The sequence below is a fragment of the Schistocerca americana genome, chromosome 3, assembly GCF_021461395.2.
Source record: "Schistocerca americana isolate TAMUIC-IGC-003095 chromosome 3, iqSchAmer2.1, whole genome shotgun sequence".
In the NCBI taxonomy this organism is placed as follows: Eukaryota; Metazoa; Arthropoda; class Insecta; order Orthoptera; family Acrididae; genus Schistocerca; species Schistocerca americana.
This window is the reverse complement of record NC_060121.1, coordinates 987,261,437-987,277,918: the sequence shown is the minus strand read 5'-3', so window position 1 is coordinate 987,277,918 and position 16,482 is coordinate 987,261,437. Positions and strand designations below refer to the sequence as shown.

Here is a 16,482-nt window from a genome sequence, read left to right as displayed (position 1 = left end):
ATGACCTCCTCTACCTCTGTGATAGCAGGCAGTTTTGTGTATGGATTTGGTACTTTTTTCATGAAGTGCAATTTTTCTTTAGGTTTGTTGCAGTTGATAAGTTTATCAAGGATTTTTTTTTTAAAAAAATTCCAGTTTTCTTTACTAATTATTTCTAGAAATAATCTCTTCTTTTGAAGCAGATATTTGAAGGATGATAACCCTCTGTGTTCTCTCTGAATATTCTGTAGAAATTTCTCATGTTATTTCTCTTGAACTCTTCTTCAATTTCATTTAGTCTACTTTTGTCATGTGCCCTTTTCACTCTTCTAATATCTTTTGAGGATCGTTTCTGAACTTTTTAGAAATTCTGTCAAGTTTCTGTTGTTCTGTTACTCCTAAACTACTTCTATGCCTGGGTTATATGTTCAATGGTCTGAGCCACGGGGGTTGGGAGATGGGGACAAAAAGAGGGAGACCAAGGGTTGAATCCCGTCAGCAACTTCAAATGGATATAGGTTGGGTAGATATGTGGAGATGAAGAGGTTTGCACAGGACACACTAGCTTGGAGAGCTGTATCCAATCAGTCTTCAGACTGAAGACCATCACAACGACAAGAAGCTAAGATTGCCCGTTATCTTTGCTAATTTGAAATTTACCAGCTCAGGGCTGAAGATGAAGATGTTTTGACTTTCAAGACACGATAATGATGGTCTACACAAGCAATGAAAATTGTTCACTCAAAAATGAAAGAAATTGGCACTTGCTATCAGTAATAAATTATATTAATAATTTTTCTCTTCATTTGGGAATGCTACTAGTCAACACCTTAATTATAAAACCACTTCCAGCAAATTATAGAGTACAATTCACTAAATATTATTTATCTTTTGTTTTTATACCACTACCCTTCTTAAAAGCAACACATAAATCACAAAATGTGTGGGAAATCAAATTTCATATTTAAAGAACATGCCACTAATTTTTGGAAAGTGATTCTTCAAGTAACGAAGTGTGTGTGTGCGTGTGTGTGTGTGTGTGTGTGTGTGTTTGTGTGTTTTAGGGGTGCTCAACAACAAGGTTTTCAGTTCTCATATGAAATTAGAAGAAATGAATGTAGTTAAAACGGAGGAAATGTGAGAAAAGACATAAAGAGCAATCTGAGATGAAATAATCGCACTCACTCTTCCCCAATCTCACTCATGATCACCTGTACAATCACACTAGCTCACATCATGGACAACAATGTTAACATTGTTTAGATGTTCTTAAACTGATAAGTAAATCTAAGAAAGATATGAGGAAAACTAAAATAGATTTACAGGAATATGTGGCTGACTGAACACTTGCAAAAAACATGGATAGCTAGCTCTCTGATAACATATTAAAAACATAGCTGCAATGTTTTAGGGAGCAAGTAGGCCAGTTCACAAAATCTTAAAGTCGCACCACCTTTGTTTAGTTGTCAATCAAAATAGAAGACAAATCTGTTGTTAAAAGAGCTGCTGAAACTAAAACAGTCTAGTAAAATGTGGTGCTTTGTGATCTGTAAACCACTAGCACCGCACATTGGCGAGTCCCCTCACCGAACAAGAAGCCACGAGGGCTGTGCCTATGTGAAGGCAAGCAAGGAGGATCTCATCCCACCTGGGTGGTTGGAAAGAGGTATGCCACGGCTGCATTCTGGACTTTACTAGACACAGCCACTCTTCCTCCCACCAACACTTGACTTTATACTCATAAGAACAGCAACAGCAGGTAGGAGGATGACACACTGAAGTAACTGAGGATCATATTGGACCTCCTTGGCTGCTACATCTGCCCTTTCATTCCCCTTAATACCCATGTGGCCTGGCACCCAACAGAAAGATACCTCCTTGCCCAGCCTTTGTAGATGAAGGAGGGCATCCTAGGTGTTCTTGACTATTTTATCTGCTGGGTACAAGTGTTGTAGAGAGTGAAGGGCACTCAGGTAGTCAGAACAGACGAGGAATTTAGCACTCTCAACACATCTCATCTGCTCCAGTGCTGCAAGTTGTGTATAATCCCACAATGAAGACAGTAAAATCTTGACGCAGTTGTATCTTGAGGACACGATCAGGGAAAACTATGAAGATTACCTATTATGTGTGACTTCTCTGCAGAATTTGGACCAAATACTGATGACATCTGTGACTCTCCTGTTGTAAACTTGTTTCTAGAGAAATTTATTTTGAAACTTGTATACCGGACTAATTTGTACGCCACCAAAAAAAGGAGGTAATACCAATTTTTCACCTGCAACAGAAGAGGAAATGAAGGTCTTCCTTGCACTTAACGCACTAATGGGAGTAAAAGTTCTTCCAAGCTACAAGGATACTGGTCTTCAGACCCTGTGCTATGAGACAAATATATTTCATTGAAAATGTCTCAAAATGGTTTCATTTGGTACTTATCAAATCTCCACATCAATGATAACAGCTGCCAGCCACAACATGGAAGTGACAACTTTAATACGTTATATAAATTTCGTCCCCTACTAGATGTGCTAGCTAGGACTTTCTTCAATTCCTACAAACCTACTGAATGTCAGTCTGTAAAAGAATCAATGCCAAAATTCAAAGGACATTCTAGCTTCTGCCAATATATGCCTTGAAAACCAATATAAAAATCAGAATTCCAGATTTATTCAGGAAAAACTGGTAAATGTCCAGAAAAACAATTGGGTCAAAGGGTAGTGGAGAAATTTACTCAGAAAGTGGTGAACAAATATCATGGATTTATTTTGACAGTTGTTACACTTCTGTTAGCCTAATGAAAAATCTTCATGATCATGGTGTGTGTACTTATGGGGGAGTAAAAAGAGATCAAAAGGACTTGCCCAAAGATTTGGAGCCTGTAAAACATCTTCAGTGTTGTGAATATGACTACAGATGCACAGGAGAAGGCATGTCTGCACTGATATGGAAGGACAGGAAGGGAATTTTATATCTGTCTAATTTTCATGATCCAAGGCAGTCAACAACAGTGTCTCAAAAACAAAAAGATGCATCAGTAATTGAGATCTCTTGCCCCACACTCGTGAAACAGTACATACATATGGAGTACATCCATAAAACAGACATGACAAAATCTGTATGAGAGATTGATAGGAAAAGTAAAAGACGGTGGCTTAGAATTTTTTACCATATGCTGGATGTCTGCATTGTAAATGCATTTTTGTTGTTCCAAGAAAGGAGTGATGGGGCAGCAATGTTTTTGAAGGAGTTCCGGATTGCGGTGGTCCATGAACTTATCGGCACAACAAATGGTACACCATCAAGAACATGCACGATTCAAATGCAAACAAATTCTAAAAGACGGTGCCTCAAGGACTGAGGGAAACCAAGTCTGAATACATGCCAATACAAGCAAGATCTCGTCGTTGTGCACACTGCAGCCCAAAAGCTGAACCCCACATAACAAAATGGCATTGCGATGTGTGTAATGTCGGATTGTGCCTGGGGAAAGTTCAAAACAGCTATAAAAAATGCCACTTGAAATTATACATGGTTGAAGACCATGTGTGCCAGTGGTCTGGCAGTGAAACCACCTCTATTAAAGAACTAATTTTTAAATTTTTTTTAAAATTATTGTATTCATCGCTTATGACACTAATAAAAGCAACTTTTGTGAAAATTATTACAAGTTTAATATGAATATAATAGAGGGAAATATTCCACGTGGGAAAAATATATCTAAAAACAAAGATGATGTAACTTATCAAACGAAAGTGTTGGTATGTTGATAGACACACAAACAAACACAAACACACACACAAAATTCAAGCTTTCGCAACCCACGGTTGCTTCATCAGGAAAGAGGGAAGGAGAGGGAAAGACGAAAGGATGTGGGTTTTAAGGGAGAGGGTAAGGAGTCATTCCAATCCCAGGAGCGGAAAGACTTACCTTAGGGGGAAAAAAAGGACAGGTACACTCTCACACACACACACACATATCCATCCGCACATATACAGACATGACGTCTACTTGTGTCTGTATATGTGCGGATGGATATGTGTGTGTGTGTGTGTGTGTGTGTGAGAGAGAGTGTACCTGTCCTTTTTTTCCCCCTAAGGTAAGTCTTTCCGCTCCCGGGATTGGAATGACTCCTTACCCTCTCCCCTAAAACCCACATCCTTTCGTCTTTCCCTCTCCTTCCCTCTTTCCTGACGAAGCAACCTTGGGTTGCAAAAGCTTGAATTTTGTGTGTATGTTTGTGTGTCTATCAACATACCAACACTTTTGTTTGGTAAGTTACATCATCTTTGTTTTTAGATATATTATTAGAAGTTTACTTATTTTTGATATATTGGGACTCAAAGGGTTAAAGTATAATGAAGTAATGCATTAAAAATATGCAGGAATGCAGCCTCTTCTGTGCTACACTAAATCTAAAATTACTCTGGGCCTTTGCAGCAACTAGGGTGGAAGGCGGTTAAAACCCTGGATTTGGGTTTGCGTTCACTCCACAGCAAGTGTTGCACACAAATTAAAAATGCCCTGTCGCTCGTGAACAACTGGAGCAAACACATTTGAGAGAGAGAGATGAGCAACAGTATGGTACATTGGTGAATTTGGAGCACAGAGGAACTTACAAGCCTGACATACCAGCTGCCACTCGATGGTGAGTGGTGCATCCCTAGCCTCGGCACAGAGACTGGGTATGAGGCAGGTCCTATAGGCGCCCATGACCAGCCTAATGCCCTCAAGATGGAAAATAATCTTCAGATATAAAGGCCTCACTGATCCATACACAGCACACCCATAGTATAGCTACAATCTCACGAAAGCCTTATACAAATGGGGCAGACATGCTCTGTCTGTTCCCTAAGACCTGTGACTAAGGCACTTTCAAGATGTTCAGTGCCTTCTGCATCCTGGCCTTTAGGTCCCTCAGATGTGGTAATCACAGCAGTATTCTTTGCAAAATACATTACTCCCAAAGATTAAACTTCACGAGTGTAGCTGCATTAACTTTATTTCTTCTTCTTCCAACAATTCAGTCATGTACATCTGGGTTATCTTCAGGGTGAGATGTCAGTCTGAAGCTACATAGTTGTTCCATCATTTTAAACCACAGAAAATGCAAGTGCCGGAGATGTCAATTGGTAGCAAAAGTATGCATAAGCTGAACTTGTGGCATAGTGGTTGATCCATGCTGAGACATTGATGTGCCAATACTAGTTGCACTGTAGCTATATTTTTATGAGTTTGTTAAAGCAAGCAGTTTAAATTCATTTGGCAAAGAATTAAATTAACAAAGACAGTGGCTTCAACCTAGACAAATCATGGAAGGGAGAAAGACAGCCAGTTGCGTTGGCAGAGGATGACAAATAAAAAAGCTGGCAGATGAGAATGGAAAGGAGATGATAGAACAGAGGGGGTATAAACTGTTGGGTGGAAGATGCGGGGACTGTATGTTACTGTAGGTTGAGGCTTGGATAATTACCGGAGCGGAAAATGTGTTGTAAAGAAGAGACAAAGTTTATGGTGGGAGCACTTCTGAAATTTAATGGATTAATTCTTATGCTACCAAAGCATCAAGATACACATTACTCCAGTTTATATGATTTCATGCTCATTAAACGTGTGACAATGTCGATAAACTTTGGTGCAGCCTCTTTTTGCTTTTCTTTTGAAGAAAATGAATAAGTAAACTATGTTCAGTTTTTGAAAACAAGGGTGTTTCAGAACAACATTTATATTTCATGTGTCAAAATAAATTAGAGGTTGAGGTCTATCGATAAAATCTTTATCTATTATTGAAATATACAGTTTAGGAATTTACTTCTTAAAAATAATATCATTTAAATGCAATCCAGCATGCTTGTGGCACTCATTTAGACAATGAACAAAATTTTGCATGACAGTTCAGCATGTAGACACTGGGATGGCTGCCACTTCGCTACAGATATTTTCTTTAAACTGCTCCAGAGAAGTCGGACTGTTGACAAACACCTTAGATCTGAGATATCCCCATAAGAAAAAAATCCATGGGGCTGAAATCTGGACTGTGTGGGAGCCAATTTATGCTCCCCTCCCGGAGATCAATTTGTAAGTGAAAATTTCATGAACTTTCAGTATAGACACATTGCACGTGTATGTTCTGTGGCTGCTTCTTGCTGAAATCTTACTCTTTGGTTATAATCGGTAACATTTTGCAATCCAGGCACAAAAAGGTATTTAACATTGTCTCAAAATTTTCCAAATTCACTGTAACTGCACAACTGCTGTCGTCCTCAGAAAAGTACGGCCAATTATTCCTCGAGCTGACATCACAGCCCATGCAGTAACTTTTGGTGAATGAAGGGGTTTCTCATGCTTCTTTCTGTTTACGAATCGTTGCATTCCACTAGCGGCAATTTTGCTTACTGATGTGACTTTTCAGGTGAAAATCAGCCTCATCAGTAGACAAGACGTTATCAAATGAAAGGCACTCAGTCACATCAGTAATGTCTAGTATCCTGAGGCTTTAATTCTTGCACTATTTGGATTTTTTAAGGGCACAGCTTAAGGTCTTTTTGCAGACTTTGGTGCAGTGATGATCTATACACATTTAAAGAACTTGCATGCTTAGGATCATCATGAGCAAAAAGATTTACACTTTAAATGGATTCACCCATTTCTGATGACCTTGGGTGCTTGGACTTCAGTGTGACCAGTGTTGAACTGGTCTCCTAAAATATTTTGATCCCTTTCTGGATACGGGGAAGACTTCAGTGTGACCAGTGTTGAACTGGTCTCCTAAAATATTTTGATCCCTTTCTGGATACGGGGAACACTTGGAGCATCATTTACATTACGCAATCCATGACCACTGCAAAATTTTCTCCATGCTGCAGTCACCAAATCACTGTTTCTGTAAAATTCTCTCACAAAGAATATTTGGAATGCTCCTGAGAAGTGCTCCATGTCAACTGAATTCTTATAGGCGAAGCAAGCAATGAACATCCCTACACTCCCCTCCCATTTGTTACGCATGCGCAGAGAGCTCTTCAAGCACAATTAAAGGACACTTACACAAAGCTTTCAGCCTTCGTCAGCCACAGAGAAACACACACCATTCATATCCACAAGTGAGAGCACTTCACGTACACATGAGCGCTAACTCCTGCAGCTCAGTCAGAATGTAACTATTATATGGGATAGCAACAGCAGTCTGGAGGGGATGGGGAAGGGATAGTAGTATACAGGTGGGGACACAGAGGAATGCTGTCTGGCAGAGTGTGGAGGGACTACAATGCCAACAGGCACAGTGTCAGGAGGTTGTGGTGCAGGGAGGTGGGGAAAAATGAGTGAAAAGAAGAGGAGCAGGGAAAGATGGGCAGGTGCATTGGCAGATGGCGGGAAATAGAGTCTGGGAGATGAGAATGGAAAGGAAATGATACGACAGAGGGGGGTGGAAACTGTTGGGTGGAAGATGTGGGGACAGTACATCGCTGTAGGATGAGGTCAGGATAACTACCAAGGCAGAAAATGTGTTGTAAGGAAGAAACAAAGTTTATGGTGAAAGCACTCCCGAAATTTAATGGAGTAATTCTTATGCCACCATAACATCGAGATACACAGTACTCCTGCTTATATGATTGGATGCTCTTTAAATGTGCGACAATCTTGACTAACTTCTGTGCAGTTCAGAGAAGCAGGTGGTGGAGGGGAAGATCCAGATGGTTCGCATAGTGAAGCAGCCACTGAAATAAAGCATGTTATGCTCAGCTGCCAGTTGTGCCACAGGCTGGTCTACCTTGGTCTTGGCCACAATTTGGCGGTAGCCATTCTTCCTGGTGGAGAGCTGGTTGGTAGTCATACCAATATAAAAAGCTGTGCAATGGTTGCAGCAGAGCTGGCAAATGACATGGCTGCTTTCGTACGTGGCTCGGCTCCTGATGGGAAAGTATCTCTGGTAGGATGTCCCTCACTTCAGGGCTTGATGCCAGGTAATCAAATTCCTGGCAAAGGGTGTGGTTCAGCTATTCCAGTCTGGCATAGTACTGGGTGATGAAGGGAGCACACCTTTGTGGCCAGTTCATGGCGTGTGTGTGTGTGTGTGGGGGGGGGGGGGGGGTTGAGGGGGAAATGACATGGAAGACCCGTTTGCAGAATAGATCTGGGGGTAGCACCTGTCCGTGAAGGCCTTGGCGAGACCCTCAGCATACTGAGCAAGGGAGTTCTTATCATTACATATACACCGTTCCCTGTTGGTCGGGCTGTATGGAAGAGCTTTTTGGTCTGAATGGGATGACAGCTGTAGGAATGAGGGCACTGTTGGTGCTTGGTGAGTTTAATGTGGACAAATATGTGGATGGAGCCACCAGAGAGGAGTGGGGCAATACCTAGGAAGGTGAGACGCTGGGTTGAGGAGGATGGGAGAGAAGGAGTTGAGGTTGTGAAGCAATGAAGATAGAGTGTCTTGGCCCTGGGTCCAGATCATGAAGGCATCATCAATGAACCTGAACCACACTAAGGGTTTGGCATTTTGAGAGGCTGGGAAGGTCTCGTCTTGATGATCATGATAGACAGTCATTGAAGAGTACTGTGATGAAAAATAAGAGGACGACAGCTGCAAAAGTCACTGCAGAACTGAATGTCACACTTGTGAACCCTGTCAACACCAAAACAACATGGAAGAAGTTCCATAAGCACAGAACGGCAGTGCAAGCTGGAATTCCAGTCATTCATCAGTGATGCAAATGCCAGTAATAGGAAAATGTGGAGCAAAAGACATAAAACCTAAACTATACAGCTATGGAAGAAAGTCATTTGCTTGGATGAGTCTTCTTTCACAATGTTTCCAACTTATGGCCGAGTTTATGTGCCAAACTTGGTGGGGGTTCAGTGATGACTTGGGCAGCCATATTATGGTATTCTGTGAGCCCCATGGTTACTCTGCAAGCTCACATTACTGCCAAGGATTATGTGACCATTTTGGCTGATCAGGTCCATCCCATGGTACAATGTCTGTTCCCCAGTGGTGACGCTGTGTTCCGAGATGACAGGGCCCCTATGCACACAGCTCTCATCATCCAGAACTCATTTTGTAAGCAAAAGGATGAATTTTGATGTTTCCCTTGGCCATCACAGTCGCCACAACGCAGAATTATTGAGCCTTTTTGGTCTACTTTGGAAATAAGGGCGCATGGTGGCTATCCACCTTCATCACCATTATCTGAACTTGCCACAATTTTTCACGAAGAACGATATAAGATTCCCCTAAACGCCATACAGGACCTGTATTTAACCACTCTGAGATGACTCGAAGTTGTTTCAAATGCCAGGTTTCCTACATTGCGTTAGGCATGGTAATGTGTTGTGCTTTCGGTGTTTTTATCCACCCCCGCGTTATGCTGGTATTTGGCTAACACTACACTTCATAGTTAATGAAAATGCTGTCACTGTTGCTCTCCACTAGCAACATGGCAAACATGAACAACCCCAAGCAACTGTAAGAAAGATTGGTATTACTGTAGAATGCACAAGATCCAAAGTGATGTACTGCACATGACTGGTGCTGACCTGATTGTTCCCCATTTTTAAATGTCCATTCAAATGAAGCAGGACATGGCATCAGCAATGGAAATGTTGAGTATGTTCAAAGAAAAGGAAAACAATGACCATGATGGGTTGAAGTTGGCTTCAGCATTAAGGCCCAAAACTGCAAGAAAGGACAGTCAAAGAAAATTCCCCTCCACCAAAGATACAGCCAACTTCTGGGAAAGTTACATTGTCTTTTTTTATGGATTGTAGATGAAGTATCTCCACTGACTATGCAAGAAATGACCAGACCATTACTGATATTAACAGTATCTTATGACCAACCTGCAGCTTGAGACAAGCAGAAGAGGTAAGGAACAATCGTGAAAGATGAGCAAATCATGCATGAAAATGTACCTGCTCCTACAGTCCACGGAATTGTGGCTATTTGATTACACCCATGCTATGTTTAATCTTTCCACATCCATCCACTTATTTCTTCCTCTTTTGGAAACTTTAGGGACAGCTGTATTGGCAATACTTCATCAGTGATGCCAAGGTAAGCAAGGTGAGGAGTTCAACAATCGTGGCACACAACAGATTGACATTAGTGGGAAAAACATATGAACTTATGGGGATCTCATACAGAGATGTACTACTGTACTAATTAACGTGTCAAAGTTGAGATTTCTATCTTTTTTCTACCAAATGGTACAAATTTCATGAGTGCTCCTCGTAAATATGAAGTTATTTACTACCTATATCAATTTGTTTTAATGAAATTTGCTAGAATAACTAATTGGCAAGTGAAATATTCTGTTAAAGTTAGCCATTTAGTTGCATCTTCCCTCTCCTTGTTTTCTAAGTATTAAACTTGGTCACAAATATCAGAATTAAACCTGAAGCCATGCAGGTTTATATATATATATATATATGAAATCTCAAAATATAATAATTACCTGTTGATCACACAAGTTTTACCAACTGCTACATCCCCAATGAAAATAGCTTTGGATATTTTCAACCCAGTAGTAATGGAGGCATTAGACTTGCAAGCTTCTCTTACTTCGAGGCTGAAGTCAGTCTGTCGATAAGGTGTAGCATCAGTATTGTACGGTGGTACAAACGAGTTTATTTGTCTGTCCTTGTATGCCTTATCACGTAACATTTTGAAAACAGCTGATCGAGATTCCAACATTTACCTGTAAAACAACCATTTCTTTAAAATATAACGAACAATCAACATAATATCTAGTATTCTACTGCTGCTAGCACAGCCTATATAGTAAGCCACATGCTCCACGGATTATTTTGCATGATAAATCATAATGACATGAAATGAGTCACTATACGTTTACATTGCAGATTAATTTTTAAATATGAACACATGCTGAAAATTTATATATTTTTTTAAACATACAGATGTGAGCTAGTAATTCCCACCTACCACCTTCTACACATTATAACAGAAATTCTTCAACAGAATAGGAGTTCTAAACGTGAAACTTTTTTGTTTTCAAATTTTACTTTGCTGTTTGTCAGGCATTTTATATCACTATTTAAGTGATCAGAATTTTTTGTTGCAGCACTGTGTACCCCTTTTTGTGCTGAAGACAATCTTAAAGTGGAGTAATGAATGTCATTTTTCCTTTTGATCTTGTAATTATGTATGTTATTGTTCTTTTTAAACAGCAGTGGATTATTCACAATAAATGAATACTACATCATCAAACTCTACAAATAAATTTCACTGGAATAAATATGGTGACCAATATTTCCTTACGATTTTTGCATATTTTAATAAATTTTTTTATGTGTCTATTTTTCCTCTTTTGCCCTGCTCTTTCGTCTTCATAAATTAGCTGCTTCAACAACTTCTTTTTATCCATTTTACTTTCCTTTAATTTAATGTCTTTGCATTATTATATGTTTTTCAATAGTTTTAGCTGCAATCTGCTCACAACACCACACGATCTGTCATTTCCTTCTCTCCAACAAACCTCTTCAGTTTTCTTTTTTCCTTGCTGTTTATAAACATGACTTTTCAAGAATTTAATTTTAATTCTCCCAATTTTTCTGTCCCCACAAGTTGTCTTATCTTGTTATGTACAGTTTCTCTAGCCTACAACTGCTGTACCACAGAATCATTCCTTTCCTCATCACACTTGCTTCTTAAAAACTGAACAGTTCATCTGCCATTCACACCACCCAGGAAGAAACAATAAGCAAGACTTAACAGTAGCATGATAATAAAAGCAAACACACCTACAGTATGAAAACAAACCTATCAAACGTAGCCAAGGCTACAGTTGTAGCGGAACATCAGTAATTTTTAGGAAACTATTTTAACTCTTACTAATCTCACTCCTTACAGTATAATGCAAACGTCAAAAACTAATAGTGACTTGTGAATATATCCCACTGCTCTTGCTCACCATATAGCTAATTCTTACTTCACTCTTGTAATTCTATTCCTCACTATACCCATTTTCACCATCAATCTTCACCTCTTTCAGTTTTTGCCAACTCACTACAGGCAAGACCACAACACACTCCCAGATCATAGTCAGGTGGGAGGGGAGGGAAAAGGAGGGGGAGAGTGAGGGATGTGTGTGGGGGAGGGGGTGCGCAAGCATGTGCATATGTGTGCGCATGCTATTATAAAATACATTACCATCAGCAATTGAGTTCTTTTTTTTTCTCCATGTAATTATATACAGTTTAAATCCTGATCTATACAGCAAGTAGTTGATCTTCTTCATATTAGAATTACACTGTCACTATAAACATGTGTAAAATTTCCTTTTATATGAGACAATGAACTGGTTAGCTTTGACACAGAGATAGTTCTCTCTGGGTTAACATGGAAACTAAAATAATACTACATATTTTGTATTTTCACTGCCTGTCATCTTACAAAATAATCTGCTGTGGCAAAACAATAAAAATCAGTATAGCTTTCGACTGTAACTGAGTGTCATGCTTCATCAAGAATTTTACTATTTCTTAATTCTTATAGCTTTACAATTATTCCTTTCAGGAGTTTGTCTGCCAACTATTAGTCAGCTAGTAATAAAAATTAAGTCTGGATCAACTTTGGCATGTATAATTTTTACAATGGAATTCATGGAATGTGGTGGTTAATGTGAAGAAAGTAGTAGGCTAGTTGCTATGTATTTGTGTCTAGTTGCCATTTTCTAACAGACCAGTGCCAGCAGTCCTCAAAACATAAGTACCATCCTAATTGTATTTAACGTGTGAGGCTCAGGCATATTTAATTTGGACCTAGCTCGCCCTCTTTTTAATCCGACAGTAATTGTGATTATTTAGGCTTAAGCATACCACACAGAGATGGAAGCTCTGAGGAATTGACGACTCCTTCATATATAAAATACGAATTATTCTCTGATAGGCAGAACCTTCATTCAATGTATCTATCTAAATTAACATGCATCAAATTGCGCACACATTTCTAAATAAAGATGAAAATCACACCATGTGCTGCCCAATTATTTACTTAATTTATTATTTGCGTAAGTAATTGTTAAACACATTAGAGAGATAATTATGGTATGTGCGAACGTTATGCTGATCGAAGTACTGTAAAAGTACCGGTACCGAACATTTGACCAAATTTAAAACAAAAGTTTTATTAAATGAGTAAATATTTTCACCTATTGCGCCGCCATAAACAAATAGGCATAATTCTATATTATGTCATTATTTCACTACTCGGCTTACGAATACATTTCATTACTGAATGCCCAGACAGGTGATGGGATGGTCCTGAAATTTCTGTTCGTGCCATGTTCTATATATTTACATTATTGTTGATATCAGGACATATTGACAATCATATGTCAACGCATTCCAAATTCTGAAACTGACTGTTAGAGCAAAACATAGCGAGTTTTTTTAGTGTTAAAATATCAACAGGTGATATGAAAAATCTATACCGTACCGTACTTACTTTTTCTGCAAAGAAAGCCTTATGAAAACTGCCGTCAGCTGATATAGATTATATGCATCTTCTGACCGTAAGCTTTCTGGTACAATTGCTATTTATTATCAAGTTAATTACTTTCAGTATGCGCCGATCACCATACAAGACCACCGCTAATCCCCTAAGCAAGACGCTGAAACCATGGCAACACGAGGTAAATAACCGTTGCCAACATAGATACGCTAAACAACAAATGCAGTTTCTATTCTGGACACTGTTCCGTTATTTAACTTTATTGTTATATCAGTGCAGAAAGTTTTTACAATAAAAAGAAAACTCTACTTTTATAAACAATTAGTAATCTGTATATTGCCTCATTACGAGCAGGCAGTGCCCTGTGGTCATGTCGTTATAAAATTTTAGGTTGCCTACTCTGAAACCAGAACAAAGCGGTTTGCTTGAAATGATGTCGGGAGAAACATTGTCTTTAATTGTAGTAGGCCATCATAAAATGGAACCGAATGTATACAGAATATATGTCATTACTCTCTGAATCGTTGTTGCCTCGTGAATCAAACTAAAATTAACAAATGTTAATATTTCTCGAGAGATTCGTAGCACAGCAGATTTCAACAGATTAGACGTAAAGGACGCTTCCGTAGTAACAACAGCATTTATACTGTTGCGTAAAAAAGTTAATACTGTTGCTCCGTGAAATGTTTCAAGCAATACGTAATCAACTAAAAATGGTTAACGATGAAAGTTCTTTCATCGAACCAGTAACAGGTGTAGTACCTTCTGAAACGAGCTACTTTTCATTGTAACTACAACAGTAGATTAATATGCAGTCGTGCTAATCTTTACTGCCAATAGATAAATTTAAAAGTTAAAAAGCTGTTTCTAAATTTCGGCACCACTAGTACCTTAATGGGGAACTGATAACAGCTCCGACAGCAAGGAATGTTTTCTTTTTTTTTTTTTTCCTCACTTTTAAATGTGTCTGTCGGCAGTGCCGGAATTTCGGTAACTGAAGGTAACTACGAGTACAGCCATTCAATCTTTTGTAATTCTATAGTTTTCTCAAGTGGGTATTCCTTTAATCTCTATACATATAATTATTGTAATTATGTTTGTGTAACTGTTTTAACTTAGTGTACTTTATAATTCTGTGTGTGAATGTAAAAAGAGTGAAGCATGCGACTTTTTATTTTAAACACTATTCTTGTGTAACAACTATTTTCCTTATGTTTAAGTATATATGATTACTATATATCAAAATTGAATGAAAGTGAGGATATATTTACTTCTTTGTACATTTACGTATAAGTATCACAATGTTGATTAAATCTTAAAATAATAATAAAAAGAACAATTTATGGAGTTGATTGGATTTCCTCCAGTATTTTTCTCACAGTGTTCTTAAAGGCATAGGCATAAATGTTTCCTGGAATAACAATGATTGGAAGGCACTTTGGTGCAAGTCTATATTGTGTATAGGCACATCCCTCTGTACACTTTTCTCATAATGACTGTTCCATTGTTGTATTGTTCTCTGTCTCCAATATTTCTGTTATTGTAGTGATGGTACCAGTACCTCACTATTTTTATGAAACTGGCAAATGGTTTTTTTAGTTTGACCTAAAATTTTATACACGCACATATTTCACATATCTTGTGGGTAAAATGTTTAACAACTTGAATTTCATTCTACATCTTTGCCGTTTCTCATTGTACACTACACGGATATATTATTTTCTGTATGATGGGTTTTGTCATCACACTTTTGAACCTCTCCATAGGTGGAACTCCTAAAATAAATTACTTCGGCCACATTTTCACTTAGAATCATTGCAAATCTTGCGGAGGGATGAATCATTAAGTTAACATATTTAGCAACTTTTCATTCCTTAATGTCATATGGAATAATATTCTGGGGTAATATGAAATTATTAAGGCTTTTGTGGGCATTTGTCGACAAACTGCCTGTTGGCTTCTGTTGTTTTTGGTTCTTCACCTGTCATTCGTGTGATGATTTTTCTGATGTTTCGCCAGCATGAGTGGCTGGCATTGTCAAAGCTTCACCTTCAGTTGCTGGTGGTGGACTGGGTCCGAGCGTCATGTACATATAGTCTGCGGCCGCAAGCTCGAACTTTGGCTGAAGAATCTGAGACAGAAGGCAACAGGCAGTTCGTTCTGGGGTAATTCTGGGAGAATAAAACAAACCTGAGCTAGTTGGAAGAGCAAAATTTTTGGTTCCACATGTAGATGATAAAACGATAGGGTAGAGCACATCAGTGGCGTAAGTCATTGCTTAAGAAAGAAAGTTTTCATCACTCATAAACGTGCTGTAAGAACAATATGGGGTGCTCACCCATGATCATCTTGTAAACAGCTGTTTAAGGAGTTGACATTGTGACTACTGCTTCTCAGTATATTTAGTCCGTCATGAAGTTTGTTGTGCATAATCCAGAAGGGAAAATGACATTCATTACTTGGCATTAAGGTTGTCTTTAATGCAAAAGGTGTGCCCAATGCTGGAACAAAAATTTTTGATTAATTACCTAGTGATATAAAATACCTGACAGACAGCAAAGTAAAATCTGAAAACAAATTGCGAAAGTTTCTTCTTGATCACTCCTTCTGTTCCATAGAAGAATTTCTATTATTGTGAAGCATACAAGCTAGTGAGTTGGATTCACTAACTCACATTTGTTTCTTTTTTTTCTTTCTTTTTTTCCTTTAAAAAAAGAGGGAGCACTTATAAATGTTCAGCAGGTAGCCATCTTTACAAATTAACTTGCAATGTGAATGTAAACTGACTCGTTCTGCATCATTATGATTTATAGAACAAAATAATCCATGGAACATGAAACAATTGAAGATTGAATTTAATTTATGACTTAAGATCCATAACCATGCCAACTCTGTGCTCTGTTCTGTCATGTTATGATCTATTGGCGACTCAAAAATTTTGCTCCTCCAACTAGCTCAGGTTTGTTTTATTCAGTGGTTTTTAAAGTCAACCTGTCTGAGTAGCTGTGTGTGTTACAGCATCTCTTCTGGGATGG

General features: G+C 38.6%; 1 protein-coding gene across 1 annotated transcript in view; it reads right to left on the bottom strand.

Annotated features, from left to right (window-relative positions):
* The window catches only part of LOC124607112 (ras-related protein Rab-34-like), a 125,263-nt gene extending 111,672 nt beyond the window's left edge, over positions 1–13,591 (bottom strand). Inside the window, exons 1-2 of the mRNA XM_047139309.1 lie at positions 13,442–13,591; positions 10,431–10,673 (exon numbers count right to left, since the gene is read on the bottom strand). Of these exons, the coding sequence (XP_046995265.1) occupies positions 10,431–10,669 (239 nt within the window). The 5' untranslated portion in view covers positions 10,670–10,673; positions 13,442–13,591. The remainder of the gene's footprint in view (positions 1–10,430; positions 10,674–13,441) is intronic.
* Positions 13,592–16,482: the final 2,891 nt, after the last annotated feature.